The sequence below is a fragment of the Camelus dromedarius genome, chromosome 14 (assembly GCF_036321535.1).
Source record: "Camelus dromedarius isolate mCamDro1 chromosome 14, mCamDro1.pat, whole genome shotgun sequence".
NCBI lineage: Eukaryota > Metazoa > Chordata > Mammalia > Artiodactyla > Camelidae > Camelus > Camelus dromedarius.
Window position 1 is genome coordinate 48,409,272 of NC_087449.1, and position 17,829 is coordinate 48,427,100.

Consider the following 17,829-nt stretch of genomic DNA (forward strand, 5'->3'; position numbering starts at 1 on the left):
CCTGTCCAATCACCAGACCCACCACTTAAACTTTCTGACCTTTATGTCTTCATTTGCAAATCAGAGACAACAATATTTACCTTGCTGATTAGGTGGGAAAATGTGTGAGAGAGCACTTTATAAATAATATAGCAGTATAGAAATACTAGAAATTATTCTTAAGAACTGGTAAGAACCTCCAGTTTTCTTTTCTTTTTCTTTACAAAGAGAGCTATATTGATAAATCTTCAAAAACTACCTTGACAGTATTAGTTTTCTGCTTTAAGAAAATGATGTCTGTATATAATCTCTGATCAGCCTCTTTTAGGTTTTTTTTTAATACTGACTACATAAGAGTAATTTTTAACTTAATGACAAAAATGTCAAATATGAATGATTTCAAATATTTTAGATTTGTCTTCTGCCATAATCCTAAAGTATTTACGATACTGGAATAATGATAGGTCGTTTAAGATCTGAATTTAATAGAAAGACTAATTAGTTTAGTCAGGTAGGGTACCAGACCCTTAAATGTGCTCTTACCTGATTCCCTATGAAAATTCAATATTGGTAATTTATATGTTTTTGAAACACCTTCAAATTATCTTATATAAAATTTGGTTGTGGTGAATTTACTTAAAATATTTTCTTTGAAAAGTTTGCTAAGTAGATCTTCCAATTAAAAAAAAAAAGATATCTCTGTAATAAAAGGAAGACAGTTAACTGTTCATCCATCATGCCAGCTCAAGCTAGGTCTTTCTCTCCAGTGCAGCAACAGATTTTAGGGCAACAAAGTTCAGAATGGATACAATGGCCTGTTCACAAAGCATGCAAGTGGTATCAGGTCATTACTTTTAAGTCAGTTTGATAATCTGTTAACCAGACTGTGACCATGGAAAGCGAGAGATACGGCAAGTCAATGTAAGTTGCAGACATGCCAGCTCTGTTGGTTCACATTCTAGCTACCTAATGTTGGGCTTTATTTCCTTTTCTTCTTCTTCTTCACTGTCATCCACCTGTTGTATGACCAGATCAGCCGACCCATCTTCTACAATCTCCACGTATGATCTATTCTCATCTTCACCCAAGTGCCACCTGGAATCCTTATCTCCATCTGATGGGGACATGAGATGCTGTTCAGCTTCCAAATCAATGGGGAGACTGTCTATGCCAACTTCAGCAAGGCACTCGTTACAGAGTCTGTAGCGCCTGGTTCCTTCCTGTACCACTTGACCTGTTAGATCAGTCACATGGCGTTTGCATTTTCTGCAGATTAGTTTGCATGCCTGGTGAATCTGTGCAGAGATTTAAATAGTGTTAAAGATTTTTCAAAAGCAGGACAGTTTGATATTCTAAGTACCAGTTCATAAACTTAAGATGTTCAAAGCCAAGCATTAATATTAAATTAACATCTAGTCATTAGAAAAAGATCACAGGTTTTTGTGATAAATTGACGTTACAGAAATATTAAACACCAGCTTCATCTGAAAAATGTCTGTTTTTATGATTAATATTACATACTTAATTTCACATATCCTTTAATCCAATATTTTTATATCTGAGGCAACAAGGGACACCTTCCCAGAAAAATAATAATTGCAAACAATATAAGCCATGTACTATTCTAAGGATTTTACATATCTTACTTCAGGGAAAAAAGCTCATTTCATGGGAGTATTAATGTTTTGTTATTTTGCTAGAGAAAAAAAATCCCAAATTAAAATTTATCAAAAAAATTTTTTTTGATATAAGGATTACTTGCTACTTTTATTAATGAAAGATCTAGTAGAAAGAGGACTGGACAAGGAATTGGAAGGCAGGTTCTAATCCTGGTTTTGTCATTGGCTAATCTTGTCATTGACTGATCTTGTCATTTACTAACATGTATCTTGAAGCAAGTAATTTAAAACATTATAAACCTGCTTCAAGGGTGACTGTCAAATTATTTAACAACTGGTCAAGTATGGGCACCACCCAAACAGAATAGAAGCCTGACTATCAGAATGGACACTGGTTACAACCACCCACTATGGTGGTTCTGCTACCTGTCAGCCTATTATTAGCTCTGACTGCTTCCTTATTACTAATGGGGATACATACCAGGTTTTGAGGATCAAATGAGTTAACATGTGTGAAATGCTTTGGGAAGAAGTTGTAATTGATGAATAATCATATATTATAGTTAGCAATAAATAACTGTTCAATAGCTGTCAAAGCAGTAGATTACAGATTCTAATCTAAAAATTATTACAATTAATTAATTGTATAATGCCAAATTAAGTTTTCAGCATATTCATTTAGATAAAGTCAGAATGGTATGAAAGCAGGCCAAAGTACAAACACAGGTAGTCTCAAAAAGCTCAAGGAAACTAATGCAGTCTGGTAAAATATCTAAGAAAATGTATGGAACCACTACTCACTATAGTTACTATCTTCTGCTTAACCACTGACATATTAATCAGTAAATGTTGAAAGTACACAATTTGAATGTAGCTTTATTTCTCCTGAGATAGTATCAGTATTATGGTTATCCTATGTGGCATTGACACAGATTCATGTTCATCACCCACCTGCCCAATACCAATACAATTATGAAGACAAAGAAATTAAGTGAAACACTACAATGTTAAAACTGAAAACATCATCATGAACTTATTTTAAAAATACATATTTTCTAGCTCAGAAATAATCTAAAAAGAATGATGTCTTAATAACAATGAGCACCCTAGGTGTCCAAATTTTGGTTTCTAATTTCATTCCCCACTAAAAGGCACCAAAGCTCCTTTGAGAAGTGGCTGATTCCAGTTTTGTGGCAGAGGAAGTTCGATATGAGCCTCAGGCTCTTTTGGAGCCAGAGAACAAGGACACTTAAAAAATGTAATGGAGGTGTAACAAAAGGACACAAGAGCCAGCTTCAAGTGTCCCTACTACACAAAATTTGAAAATCTAAGTATCAAAAAGAATAATAATTGTTATGGATCCAAACGCAATGAACCAATGAAAATTCATGAGACTATATGCTATTTAAAAAAGTCAACCAAAATTCATGTATCATTTGAGGCTACTATTAAGTCAACTCTTTACTTAGAACATTGGTAATTAAAGGGAAATAATTAACATTGATCCTGCTTTTCCTATAGGAACCCTATTTCAAAGTAACCAAATAGCCCCAGGTGATAAAGGAAAGCTTTACTTTATAGAATTCTAGCTAATAATATAAAAGGAAGGATAAAGTTGATCATTCGACAACTCCAAGTAAAATCAGTAATTTGGACTGAGATTACTAATTGGTATTAATACCATTAAATGAATGGTTGATGGGGAAATGGATAATCATATACCACTAAAATCGTTCCACAGAGATTCCTTTCTAATCACAAGGCAATGGTGGGATCATGGTATCATCACCCTAACCCAGTGATCAATCCTAACAACATGAATGATGGGTCCACCATATATTATGTGTCTCCTAATGTGACACAATATGAAGTATACAATTTTGTCCTTGATGAAAGTATTTAACTAGAACCCATTAAGACTTTAGATAAAACTTATAGCTTATAGAAAATGCATGGGGGATAGGAGAACAAGCTAAATGACACCATGTAGAAGCAAGCAGAGAAATCCAGAGGTAGGATATTTTGTAAAACAACTGGCTCAATATCTTTAGTAAGTCAGTGTTATTAAAAACACAATAATAAATGGGTGTGGGGGGTACTATGCTAGCTTAAAAACATATTTAAGGGACCTAACAATGAGCTGAGTTCTGGATTGGATTCTGGCTTGGACAAACCAGCTATAAAAGATATTTTAGGAGACTATGGATAAAATTGAACTGTGTAATACATAAGATTTTATTCAGATGGAAAGGTATAGATTATTCACTAAAGAAAGGTTACAAAATAGCATGCACAGTATGATATTTTGGTAAAAAAATGTAAATTCACCTGATAAAGTGTTAAGAATCGTGATGTCTAGGTGGTAAAAATATGGTATTTTTATTTTCTTATTCTTCTATTTTCTTTTTATAATGCATATTTATTGCTTTTGTAATAATAAAAGGTTATTTTAATTTTAAAAAATCTGGTGGGGAGGGTATAGCTCAAGTGGTAGAGCACATGCTTAGCATGCATGCGGTCATGGGTTCAATCCCCAGTACCTCCTCTAAGAATAAATAAATATTAAATAAACATAATTACCTCCCCCCACCAAAATAAATAAATACATAAATAAAATAAACTGAAAAAAATCTAGTTTTAGAGATTAATGAAGGCAGAGAGCATGTCTGTTTTGTTCACTGCTGTATACCCTTAGAAAAGGGTCTGGCACGTGGTAGGTGCTCAATGTATCTTTGTTGAATAAATAATTATAAAGTAATGCATCAAGTGACCCAATATCCTTCAAAACTAAAAGAAGCTCTATAAATGGGGTAAAAGTATGAGTAATAGAACATAGATTTTGGAAAAAATTCGTGCTGCAAGATCAACAGCAGAGTAATTCCAATGTCACCACCATAATAAACCACCAGAGCATCAAACAGAAAATCCCTGAGATTTTTCTGACTACTGACAGTCCAGTCCGTGCTCGGGAGTCGCTCTATTGCCCACCTTACTCCTTTCCTTGAGACCAGAGAAACTGGAGAGACTCTAGAGGGTAGGGTGGAGAGAGGTCAGACAACAGAAACTAGCCTGAGAGCCTACCAGATAAGGATTCAAGAACCACTAGTAGATGCTGAGTATCTGAAGTGGTTCTGACCTAGACCTTTAAAATATTTTTAAAATTTATATTGTCTTTGGCATTGAAAAGACCGGGATATGAAAACACATTAGGAGGTGGGTATAGCTCAGCAGTAGAGTGTATGCCTAGAGTGCATGAGGTCCTGGGTTCAATCCCCACTCCATTAAAAAAAAAATTAAAAACACATTAGGTTTTTAGTGAATTGAAATGGATATTCAAAAGAATATCTCTTACTTCAAGGTTTCATAGGAGAATAAAAATCTCTTTTAAAAACTAAAATTATGCATTATGTGCAAAGTGAAAACATTAAATTGGAAAAATTTTTTAATATAATTGTAGAGTTACGTGAAAAAATTTCCCTCAGTAACTTAGATTATCCTAAAGCAGATAAATGCATGTATTTCCTAAGAAGTAAAATAATGAAAAATCATACATACTGTTCGAAAATGGCTACTTAGATGGTCTAGCCGGCTAAATCTTTTCCCACAAGCTTGACAGGGGTAGGGCCTTTCTCCTGTGTGACAACGAAGGTGGCGTTTGAGGTCTGCCTTCCGCTTCACCACATGTGTGCAGTATGGGCACTTGAACCTCATCCTGGGCAGGTCATCTGTCAGGAGACAGTTTGATTAAATCATATAAAACTTAGTAGTCACAATTCTAGTAACACCAAGAATCCAAAAGGGGCAGATGAGTCCAATCTCAGAAAGGCAGGCAAAAAGCAGAAGAAAGAAATTTTATAAAGACTAGATTGTCAGTGTAATCCGAAGTACAGAACTATAACTTCAGGATTTGAAATATTTATAAAGTCTGGGTAAATTTAGACTGTCCCACTTATGTTTTTATTTAATGTCATAGGGTCACTAGATTTTAAATGTAAAGCGGTACTGGATTTTAAAACTGTAGACACAATTCAAAAATAAAAGTATTTAATGTTTAAGCTTTTAAGTAACCTGTTTTATTTACTATATTTATTCCCCTGCCTTTACTTTTTATACAGTTGTACTACTTTTAAAGGTGAAAAAGTTTCAAGGCTCTTGTGTTTTAAAACTCCTACATATTCAAAATGTTAGTTGTGGTTGGAGGCAAGCCTCATCAGTTTAACAGCTGTTAAATTCAGCTGTTCATTATTGAAGTGAGATTTAAATAACCTAGAATTATAAAAGTGCAGAGCCCAAGAAAAGATAACTTTTTTTGCAGTTTTAAAATACAACAAAGCTTTCCCATTTTTGCTCTATTATATCTGTCTGCCTTGGTCAATGGCAGAGCTCATCAGGGTTTTCAGTAAGCTCTATAATATGATGTAATTTCATATATTTTCAAGTCAATATCCTACAGGAAAATGTGATTAGTAAAAATCAATCAGGTTACCTATTATTTTTAAGTATGCTATCTACAACCAAATTATTTTCTAAAATTTATATGACAACCAGGAAAGTGTAAATATTGATTGGCCTTTAGTGATATTAAGGATTTGTCAATTTTGTGCAGGTACAATAATAATGGTATTGTAGATTTTTTAAAGACTATTTTAAGGACACGTTCTGAAATATTTACAGATAAAAACATATGATATCTGAGATTTGCTTAAAAAATGGGAGGGCTCAGGGGTAGAGGCACAGATGAAACAAGATTGGTCATGAGTGGGACTAGGTAATGCGTGCATGGGGGTTAAATATACTGTTCTTTTTACTTTTATATATGTTTGGAATTTTTCTAAAATTAAACAAATCTAAATATATACTCTAAATCTTATAGCCTACAGGAGTTTAATTTTATCATAATTTTCCTTTAAGTTCACATGTAAACTATTAAACATTTGCTGACTGAATGATTGGGGGGAAAAGCTGGATGATATGTATTTCTTTCTGGCAGTGGGATGTGATTAGGTTTAGACCCCTCAATGTATTGCTAATCCCTGTTCTCTACTTCAGTTTTATGGGAGTGAAGGGAGGCTAACTCTGAAACTATCAACCTATATAATCTCTCTGCATTTTACTACTATTATAAAAATGAGATGCCTCACGCTGTTGAACATAGAATTATGGTATCAATGTTGTATGCTGTATGTTAAGTTTTTCAAATTATGTATTTATATCTTAATAACTTCAGATTTAGTTTAATTTCTTTTACTGGGTCTGTGAACCTTTGCAAATATGCATGGTTGCTGTATTTAACTTTTCTGTATAAAAATACTCCTCCCAAGTGGATACACAGGGGAAAAAAAACTATTTAAAGTGAAAATACATATCTTAGGGATTGAACCACTTAGAAAAGAGCTTTAAACATTTAACAGTAATCTAATCACCCACAGCTACAGTTTTGAAAAATCATGGATTTTGATCCTCAGTTGTTTTGAGTTCATTAAATTTATCCAAAATTACTTTTAACTTAAAATTTTTAAATTTATGTTTTATGAATAGATTTCATTAGAGAAGTATGACTTTAAAAAAAATCACTTGGTTCAACTGCCCATAACACCTAAAAGTAAGGGCATGTTGAGATAGGACTGATTTGTATAGGAGTCTTGGGGGGACTGATTGAGGGGACTGATTCTCTTTTTGGGTACCTGGAAAACTTCTCGATGTGACATCAGATCCTTGACCATACTGATAGCCAATAGGAGTAGAGTCCATTTCTGCATCCATCTGTGCCTGTTCTTCAGATTGGGAAATGTGGCTGGAAGAATCAGATGTTCGTGCCTCTCGTTTGCTTGACTTATAATGAGCCATTTCAGAAGGCTGTGACAACCTCAAATGTTTGGACTTTTTAATGGAATCTTTCCTTTGTTCATGTTTGGCCAGAGGCTGTTGAGTATTCCTTTGGGAAGCTGGATGGTAATTATACTTACTCCAGGATTTCCCACTTATTACACCTGTTCCTTGATCTGGGCTTAGATGAGGACGTGGAGAACTGCTTCCATCTTGCCAGCCACCGCTATAAAAAGTGGAACGCTCTAGACCATTAGAATTGGCATCTTTATCAGAGAGGCTGAAATAGCGATCTTTTTCTTTCTCGCTAATGTCTAACGAAGATTTAATAAAGGTCTTACATACACTAATGACATCAGTCATTTGAAGGAAGCTAGCAGCTGACATCACTTCTATGACATTCTGACCCGTGAGAGAGAGCCTGCCGGAATAGACGAAGTCCAGGATAACTGTGAAAGTGTCGGGGGAGAAAGCCTGAAATGTAGCTGTGGTTGGCTGACTCGTCTCCTTGGAATTCTGAGAAAGAAGCATTTTAAAGTAGCCGCTACTAGCAAATAATACATTCCGATGGGCTTTGAAGACCTTGCCTTCAACCAGAATACTGCAGTCACAAAATACGTCTTGCCTGCGCTGCTCATTCAGCTGTTGCAGGAGGTGAGACTGATGGGAGGAGATCTCCATTCTAAAGAGGAAAAGACATGGTGGTTACCAAAACCGGAGCAACACTGCTTCTCTGAGATGAGTCAAGTAAAACAAGAGTCAGAAACCTCATCTTTTTTCCATTAAAAACACTTTCTTCTTAGAGAACATAGTCTCCATGACACAGAAGATAATAGGTTTCAGTATATCATGTAGTACTCTACTGTTAGTTCTTTGATTTTTTAGACAATTATCTATTTAGTCACCAAACATGAATGAGTACCTTCTTTAAGTCTGGCCTTCTGCTACAGGCTGAACTAAACAGGCTTAATTCTTACTTTTGTGTAGTTTTTAATCTAGAGGGGGTATCAGGCATTAGACACTCATATGAAGTTATAAATGACAAGTTAAGTGCTAAGACAGAAAGAGAGTGCTCTTCGTATGAGAGGGTAAACTAACTTAGACTGGGCTGGAGAGGGTTAGGGAATACCTCTCTGAGAAAGCACATTTAAGCTGAGACCTCAAAGGCGGCTAGGAATGAGCCAAGAGAAGAATGAAGGGGGAAGACTTCTGATTCCAGCAAAATGGCGGTCTAGAAAGTGCTGAAACGTTCCTGCCACAAACCTCTAGAGATGCTGGCTAAAATACAGCCCAAACTAAAAGTGTATGGCTGGGTCTGCAAAAAAGAAAGAGAAATCCCTAGATGCCGACATTGGGGAGGGAGCAGAGCCGGAGCAGCAGTACAGCCCAGTTATCACCAGTCATGGAAACTGGAACCCTCTAAGGGTTCAATCTTAATGAAAAAGGACTTGTAAACTTTGCCCCTGAGTGTAGGGAAAAGACACAGTTTGTCTCTGCAGGGTCTTTGTTTGGGAAGAAGAAAGTCCCTAGGTGAGATATCAAACCCAAGGCTGTGCTTTGTGAGGTTCTAAAGTCCAAATTTATTTTACCTGCTTGGTGTGGGAAACTTCAAGCTGAAAAACTAACATGAGAATTAGTGTTGGGCTGGTGGTATCCATAGGAACACTTTGCAGAAGCAAATGCAAAACTGCTTCTGAAGGAAGCTCTCAGAACCCAAGCAGGTGGGAAAGCAGGTCTGCTTAAGCTGAACCCAGTCATTCGCCTCTCTCTACATAGTGGATATTGGAGTTCCAATATCGTACCACCACGATGTCTAATACTTCCTATCTTAAAAACAAACAAGCGAACAAACCTGCCTTTGATTTCACGTCTACTTCTGGCTACTACTCCATTTCTCTGCTCCCTTTACACAAAGTTCACTGGAAGAGTTTTTGGTCTTTTTTTTTTTTTTTTTCTTTTTCTGTCTTCACTCCTCCCGTTCTAATCAGGTTTTCATTCCCATTCATCAAAAACCATTTTTTTGAAAGATCCATAGTAACCTGCATGCTGTCAGATCCAATGGTCACCTCTTTGTCCTCATTTTACTGATGCAGTGGGTCACTCTCTTTAGCCTGAAACACTTGTTCCACTTGGCTGCCAGGACCCCATGCCTTCATGGTTCTTCTCCTATTGTCCACTCCTCAGTCTCCTTTGCTGGTTCTTCCCTTTTCTAAACTTGAAAGTGCAATGGGATTCAGGACATGGGGCCCCCAAACAGGGCACCTTGGCATATTGAGTATTTTGAACTGAAGGAGTTGAGTAAACAGCAGAAACAGGAATGTCACTCTGACACCCCCTCCCTGCTCCCCTGCAACAGATCGTAAAACCCTCAGGTGAGAGGTGTCTTCCCTATCCCCAGAGGAAAGGAGCATCCTTAACTCAGAAGACAAGGGACACTGAGAAGAATCTGAACAAACCGGCTTTGCTGAGTGTCCCCCAGTTTACTATATTTACCTCTTATTCCTTAATCAACCACATTCTTCCATGACTGCTCACTCTTTTTTTTTTAAAGGATGTTAATTTTTTTTATTGAAGTATAGTCGATTTACAATGTTGTGTTAATTTCTAATGTACAACATAGTAACTCATTTATAGCTCCCTGCTTTTTTATGGGGGGAGTAATTAGGTTTATTTATTTACTTATTTTATTGGAAGTACTGGGGATTGAACCCAGGACCTCGTGCATGCTAGGCACACGCTCTACCACTGAGCTATACCTGTCCTGCCTTTCATATTCTTTTCATTATGGGCTATTGCAAGGTATTTAATATAGATAAACAACAAGGCCCTACTGTATAGCACAGGGAACTGTATTCAAGGATGTTACTTTATAAATTAAAAAAAAATTTTTTTTGAGAGGGGAGGTAATTAGGTTTATTCATTTATTTTTTGAGGAGGTACTGGGGATTGAACCCAGGACCTCAAGCATGCTAAGCATGAACTCTACCACTTGAGCTGTACCCTCCCTCTAATGATGTTAATTTGTTATGTTTCTTTTTTTTTTCCCAAAAAGTTTATAAACTTTTATTCTCTGATTTTTGCTACTAAAATGTCCTAAGAGGACATGTCCTGGAGAATTTTTTTATGTTTCTCACGACTGTCCACTCTTCATTAAGCCTAGTATAAAAATACTTGGGTCTGTCTCTTTGGGTCATTTCCTTTTGAAGGCTTCTGTGTCACGTAAAACTTATATTGAGTAAATCTGTCTTTGTTAGTTTAATTTTCAGACGCAGCCAGGAAGAAGGTCAAGGGAAATTTTTCCTCCCCTACAGCTGGAATGTCCCAGGGCTCAGGCTCAGACCTCATCTCTGCTTATATCATTCCCTAGGTGAGCCCATCCAGTCTCATGGTTTTAAATACAACTTTGAGCTTATAACTGACAAATTTACACATCTAGCCCCCAACCTCTTCCCTGAACCTCAGACTCATATATGTTTATCTGCATCTCTGCTTAGATGTTTAATAGGTATCCTAAGCTCAACATATCCGGAACCATACTCTTCATTCACCCTCATCTTAAACCTGCTTTTCCTAGTCTTATCCGTCTCAGGAAATGTTAAGTCCATTCCAGTTGTTTAGACCAAAAACATTAAGAGTCATCTTTGACTGTGTTGTCAGTTTAACTTTCATAACAAATCCAAAATCCTACTACCTCTGTCCACTACTGCTGTTACCACTTTGATCCATCCATCACCTATCACCAACAGCCTCCTAATTAGTCTCCTTGCAACTTCAGTCTAGGCTGAAGACAGCTGCCAGAGTGATCCTTCTAAAACGTAAGTGACATCATGTTATTCCTCTGCACAAAACCCTCCAGAGGTTCCCCATCCAACCCCAAAGTTCTCATGACCTAAAAGGCCCGCCATGATCTGTATTCGGCATGATCTGCATTCTCCCCTCTCCCGGTACCTCCCTGCCCACATCTTCTCTGCTCTACACACTGCATTTCCAGCTCCAAAGACCTCTGCTCCTTCCCAGACATTCAAGGCATGTTCCTGCCATGCAGCCTTGTACTTGTTATTCTCTGTGCTCAGAAATTCTTCCCCCCAGGAATACACATAGCTCACATTCTCACTTTTTTTTTTTTTAGGTCTCTGCTCAAATGTCACCTTATTGGAGAGGCTTTCCTTTGCCATTTTATACAAGCACCTCCTCCTACTCTCTATCCTCTTATTTGTTTATTGTCTGTTTTCTCCTACTAGAATTTAAGGTTCAAGAGAGCAGAGACTTTGCCTGTTTCGTTTACTTATGTATCCCCAGCTCCTTGAACAGCACTTGAGCACACAACAGATGCTCAATCTTGCTGAATGAGTAAATCAAAAATATTAAAAGATAGAAGGAAATTACTTTTTGTGAAGAAGAATCAGCATGTATATAACAAGCAGGGAATTAGAACCCCAGGAATTTCAGAAAAATAGAATAAAAATCTAACAGGCTATTAAACAAGTATGTTTTAAAATGGTCAAAGAGATAGAAGGTGATATAGACTAGCATATAGTTGTGTAGGAACTAGAAACAGGTAGCTTGACTTGGAATCCTAACTCTGTCACTTGATAGCTGTGTGACCCTGGGCAATGTACTTAATCTCTGTTACCTTATTTATAAAATGGAACCAAAAATAGCACTTATTTCACAGCATTACTGTGAGGATTGAATGAGTTGAGGTATGTATAGCACTCAAAACAGTATTGGGCATGTGGTAAGTACTTCACAAATGTTAGCCATTCTCCTTTACTTTGTTTTATTGTTATCTATATGAAAAGGGGGGGAAAAAGAGGTAGGTTTGAAGAGGAATCAAATGAATTTAATATATGAAAAATATAATTAATGAAATTAAAACATTTTATGTTACAAGATAGCTGCCCTATCTCCAGCCACATGTCCACATTCCCGGCAGGAAGAATATGAAAAGACAAAAGGCAATTACCAGCCCAGTCTATCTTCTTTTTTATCAGGAAAAAAACTAGTTTTTCTGGATGCCGCATCCAGGGAACTTAACACTTGCAAATCAATGGCCAGAACCATGTCACCTGGTTTTTAGGTGTGCACTCCCACTAATGGTATATATATCAGTTTCTACTTCTCAATTTTTATCAACACTTAATATTATATTATCAGATGTTTAAATTTTGTGGATATGCAGTAGTATGCTACTGCTTTTATTTGTATGGATTGAACAACTTTTAATGTTTTTTGACCATGATTCAGTGAATTTCCTTGCTTATTAAAATGCTGTTAAGTAACACTGCATAACAACTAACCACAAAAACAATGTTATACAATAGTAAGTATTTATTTAGCTTACATGTATGTGGGTTGGCTGATTTAGGCTGGACCTGGATGGGACAGCTTGTCTGAAGTGGTTGTGATAGTACATGGACTTACATCTTCCTCCTGAGACCAGTGGGCAAGCCTGGACAAGTTCTTCTCATGACAATGGCTGAAGTACAAAAGCCCAAGTGAAAATACATGATGTCTCTTACAGCTTAGGCTTGCAACTGGCACATTGTCACACATATTATGTTCTAATAGACTAAAGCAAATCACATGGCCAAATCACAAGGGGAGAAGAAATATCCTCTGGTCTGTTAGTGGGAAGAACTGCAAAGTCACTCAACAAAGGGTGTGAATATTGGTAAGGGGTGATGAACTGGGGCCAATAATGCTATCTACACAATACCCTTTCTTATTTTTTAAATTGGGTCATCTTTTTCTTACTCATAGATATCCTTTATACATCCAACATCCTAATCCTTTATCAGTTATATGCTTTGCAGATAACTTCTCCCATCTGTGGTTTGTCTTTTTAACTCCATTTGAGGTGATTTTCATTAAAAAGCAGCTTTTAGATTTAATAGAGTCAAATTTGTCAATTTGTTAAAGTGTTTTCTATATCTTGTTTAAGAAATCCTTATACCAAGGATATAAAGATATTTTTTAAAGTTCTACTTTTCACTTTTGGGGCTTTAATCTACTATTGATTTTGCATACTGTATTCTAACTTTTTTCATATGGATAACCAATTTTTCTGGCACTATTGAACTGCCAGTCTTTTCCCCTTGGGTAGTAGGTTGAGTACTGTCTCCTCAAAATTAATGTCTACCTAGAACTTCAGAATGTAACCTGATTTGGAAATAGAGTCTTTGCAGGTATAATTAGTTAGGAGGTCATACTGGATTAGGGTGGGCCCTAAATCCAATGACTGTGTCCTTATAACAAGAGGAGAGGACACATAAATACACACAAGAAAGAAAGCCATGTGAAGTAAGAGGTAACAGATTAGAGTCATGCCTTCACAAGACATGAAAACCTGGAGCCACTAGAAGCTGGACAGATCCTCCTCTAGAGAATTCAGAAGGAGAATGACCCTGCTGACACCTTGATATCTGACTTCCAGCCTCCAGATTGAGAGAATAAATTTCAATTGTTTTAAGCAACCCAGTTTGTGGTACTTGTTGCAGCAGCCCTAGGAAGCTAATACAAACCACATGGAATTGCCAATATGCAACTGGTTTTGACCAATAAAGACAGTACTTTCACACAGTAGACCTAAACCTTGGATTTAAAACAAATGAGTGAAAGCAAAAAATATTTATTTCTGTATTAACAGAAGAAGCCGTAGCTATTTAAAAGTTGTTAGTTTAATTGTTTCAGTGGATGCTTCTGTTTACGGGCCTGTTATATAATTTCCCTCTTGTTAACTCATTATTCTATTCCTACTACTCCCCTTACTCACTCAATACCTTTTTCTGGTAATAGCTCCCCAATTTTTCTTAAGAGGATCACCCCTTCACCTCTTTGGTTCTTATGGTTTGGGAGATACCATCATGACTTAATCACTCCAGAGGTCAACCTGTGACCTTGACCTGGCAGATGAGAGCACTGTGGTTCCCATGGCCAGTTATTGGTTTGGGGATGGACACATCAAACAAGCAAGAAAAGGAGGTTCAATCAAACCAAATCTTAGCATGTTTATTGAAGCAACTACAAAAGAAGACCACTTTTATGAGGATATAAGCCTGGAGCTACTGTAGATGTTCTGCCACCACCAGGAGGGAGCTTGTAAGAGGAATGATCAACACTGAGGAAAGCAGAACAGAGAAACAGAAAAGCCAGATCCTATCGACACTCATTTTTTCCTAGACCAGACACGGGTCACTTATTTCTATTAAGGGCCAGACAGGAAATATTTTAGGGTTTGTGGGTGTGAGAATGTGATTTATAATAAATATATATTTTGGACTTGGTCCATGGTTCCTGGCTCACAGTTCCTCAACCCCTGGAATTTCCTAAGCAATAAGAGCAATGGGAGCATCTTTTGTTATATTTGGTCTTTTGTCTGCAATTCCTGAAGTCACTTCAGAACCATAAAAATGAAAAGGGTACCTTGCTATTTATAACAAGCCCCTTTCAAACACAACTGAGTTTACGCTAGTAAGGTGACTTTTGGAAGTCCCCTAAAGATTGGGGGGGTTGCCAGGGGAACCAACTAGGAAATTAGATGAATTAGATTAGAGGGTTGGAACTTTCAGTCCCACCTTGACCTCTGAAGAGAGGAGAGGGCCTGGAGGTTGAATCAATCACCAGTGGCCAGTGATGTAATCAATTGTGCCTATGTAATGAAGCCACCATAAAAACCCAAAAGGATGGGGTTCCAAGAGCTTCCAGGTAAGTGAACCAGAACTCAACCAGCTGCTGGCCCCAAACTCCATGGGGACAGAAGCTCCTGTATTCAGGATCTTGCCCTATGTAACCCTTCATCTGGCTATTGATTCATATCTTTAATATCTTTTGTAATGAACCAGTAGCCTAGTAAGTAAACTGGTTTCCTAAGTTTCGTGACCACTCTAGCAAATCAATCAAGGACGGGGTCCTGAGAACTTCTGATTTATAGCCAGGTGGTCAGAAGCATAGATAACAACCTGACTTTTGATTGGCATCTGAAGTGGGGGCAATCCTGTGGGACTGAGCTCTTAACCTGTGGAATCTGATGCTATCTTCAGGTAAACAGTGCCAGAACTCAGCTGAATTAGTGTTGGGAGAATTGCTTAGTTTGGGGGAAAAACACATAGATCATAGTGGGTCACAGATCTCTCTCACAACTACTCAACTTCACTGTTACATTGTTCAGTTCTGCCACCAGAGCACAAAAGCATCCAGACAATATGGGAATGAACAGTCATGGCTGTGTTACAATAAAGCTTTATCCAGCAATTCCACGCCTCGATATATAACCAAGGAAAACAAAAACAGTAATTCAAAAAGATAAATGCACCCTGTTCATAACAGAATTATTTACAATTGCCAAGACATGGAAGCAACCTAAGTGTTCATCAAGAGATGAATGGCTAAGGAAGATATGGTATGCATGTACAACAGAATACCACTCAGCCATAAAAAGGAAATTTTGCCATTTGCAATAACACGGATGGACTTGGAAGACATTATACTAAGTGAAATGAGTCAGACAAAGACAAATACTGTATGATATCACTTATATGTAAATCTAGAAAACACAACAAACTAGTGAATAAAACAAAAAAAGCAGACTCACAGATACAGAGAACAAACCAGTGATTACCAGTGGGGAGACAGAAGTGGGAAGGGAAACACAGTGGTAGGGAATTAAGAGGTACAAACTATTATGTATAAAATAAGCTGCAAGTATATATTGTACAACATGGGGAATATAGCCAATAATAATAATAACTGTAAATGGAGTATAACCTTAAAATGAACAAAATTAAGTAATTTGCCCTAATATATACAAAATCACATAGCTTGTATAAGGCAAAGTCTGGATTCAAATGCAAAAGTACTAATATTCTACTTTCTTTCTACTTTATAAAATACTTCTCTTATTCTGTGTTGATTTGGATTTAAATGTGCTATTTCATTTTTTTGCTTTAAAAAATCAACAGAATAAAAATAATTAAAACGTTTACTTATTTTATCATAATAATGATTAGTAATTTAGAATTTAAAGTAAAATAAAGTAATTTAAATGACCTACCAAAAAAAGCTTTGTTTACAAAATCAGCCACAAGCTATCTTTGCCAACCCCAGCCCTAGATCTAGTCATGTCTTAAGCTATATCTAGCCTTAGACTTTTCAGTTACTTGAGCCAATAAAGTCCTTTTTCTTAAGCTAATTTGAGTTGGCTTTCCTTTTAACCTGTAACCAAAGAATCCCAATTTATAAGTTATATTTGAAGATTCTGAGTTCTTTGGTAATTGTCATCCAACTATTAGTGCAACTTTTCTTTAAAATCCACTCTTAACCCTGAAAGGAATCTAAGTTGGCTTCATAGAGGAAAGATTAATTGATGTCCAAGTCATTGCCAGTTCTTTTTCAGACATAAAAGTGTTACATAAACACTAATTCTATTCTTAAAAGTTTTAGTAAAAAGTTAACTCCTTGGGGATGAGGCAGATTTTTTTTAGCTTAAGTTTCCATAAGAATTTGCTTTCCAGGCACTATGTAGACATTCAAAGTGAGCATCAGTATTGTTAAGAGTTGCAAACTGTAGTCACTGTGTACAGATTTCAACAGGCTCCTCACTGAGAGTTGATAGGGAGTAGGAGGATGTTAACAGTGAAAGTAAAGTAGAAAATTATCTTCTCCTGACTAGAGAGACTTGAGCACTGCCTTTGACAAATAGAAGAAACAACAGAGGACCTCTGAAAGAAAAGGCTGAGAGCAGTGGCAAATGACTTCAGCAGCAGACTGTGTCAAAGGGCCATCACAAGAATCTTCCCTAAAGTGAAATACCCCAAGTTGGCAGCTGAGTTTCTAGTACTATATATTCCAATACTGAAAAGGAAAATATAATTTAAATATAGGATTGAGAGTGACTTCCAGGGGCTTATGAAAAGACTCCAATAGATAAAAGGGAAAGGGCATTTCAAACACAAACACACACACACACACACACACACCCCTAGGTAACACACGTATGGCAGGGAGGAGAAAGAATAATCAAGGATGACTCTTAGCTTTATGGGCTGAGCACTGGCAAAATGGAGTTGCAATTTGTTGAAGTGGGGAAGACTGGGAGAAAAAACAGGTTGTAGGGACTGGTATCTGGAACTCAACTTTGGACAAGTTAAGTTTAACATGTCCTGTTATTCATCCAATAAGAGAAAGAGTGGGCAGCTGGATATATGAGTAGAGTTGAGGAAATACAACCAGGCTGGTGGTATAAGATTGGGACTCATCAGCCTATAGATGATATTGACAGCCATGAGGTTAGATGTGATCACCAAAGGAGGAAGCCACATATAACAGAGATGAGTCCTTGGCACTCCAACATTTAAAGAACAGAGAGATGAAGAGGACCAAGCAAAGATACCTAAGAGGAAAGCCA

General features: G+C 36.9%; 1 protein-coding gene across 1 annotated transcript in view; it reads right to left on the minus strand.

The window, feature by feature from the left end:
- Nucleotides 1-595: 595 nt before the first annotated feature.
- The window catches only part of ZBTB8A (zinc finger and BTB domain containing 8A), a 43,823-nt gene continuing 26,589 nt past the window's right edge, over nt 596-17,829 (minus strand). The window contains exons 3-5 of the mRNA XM_010976065.3: nt 7,283-8,106; nt 5,154-5,323; nt 596-1,274 (exon numbers count right to left, since the gene is read on the minus strand). Coding sequence (XP_010974367.1) covers nt 942-1,274; nt 5,154-5,323; nt 7,283-8,105 — 1,326 coding nt within the window. The 5' untranslated portion in view covers nt 8,106 and the 3' untranslated portion in view covers nt 596-941. The remainder of the gene's footprint in view (nt 1,275-5,153; nt 5,324-7,282; nt 8,107-17,829) is intronic.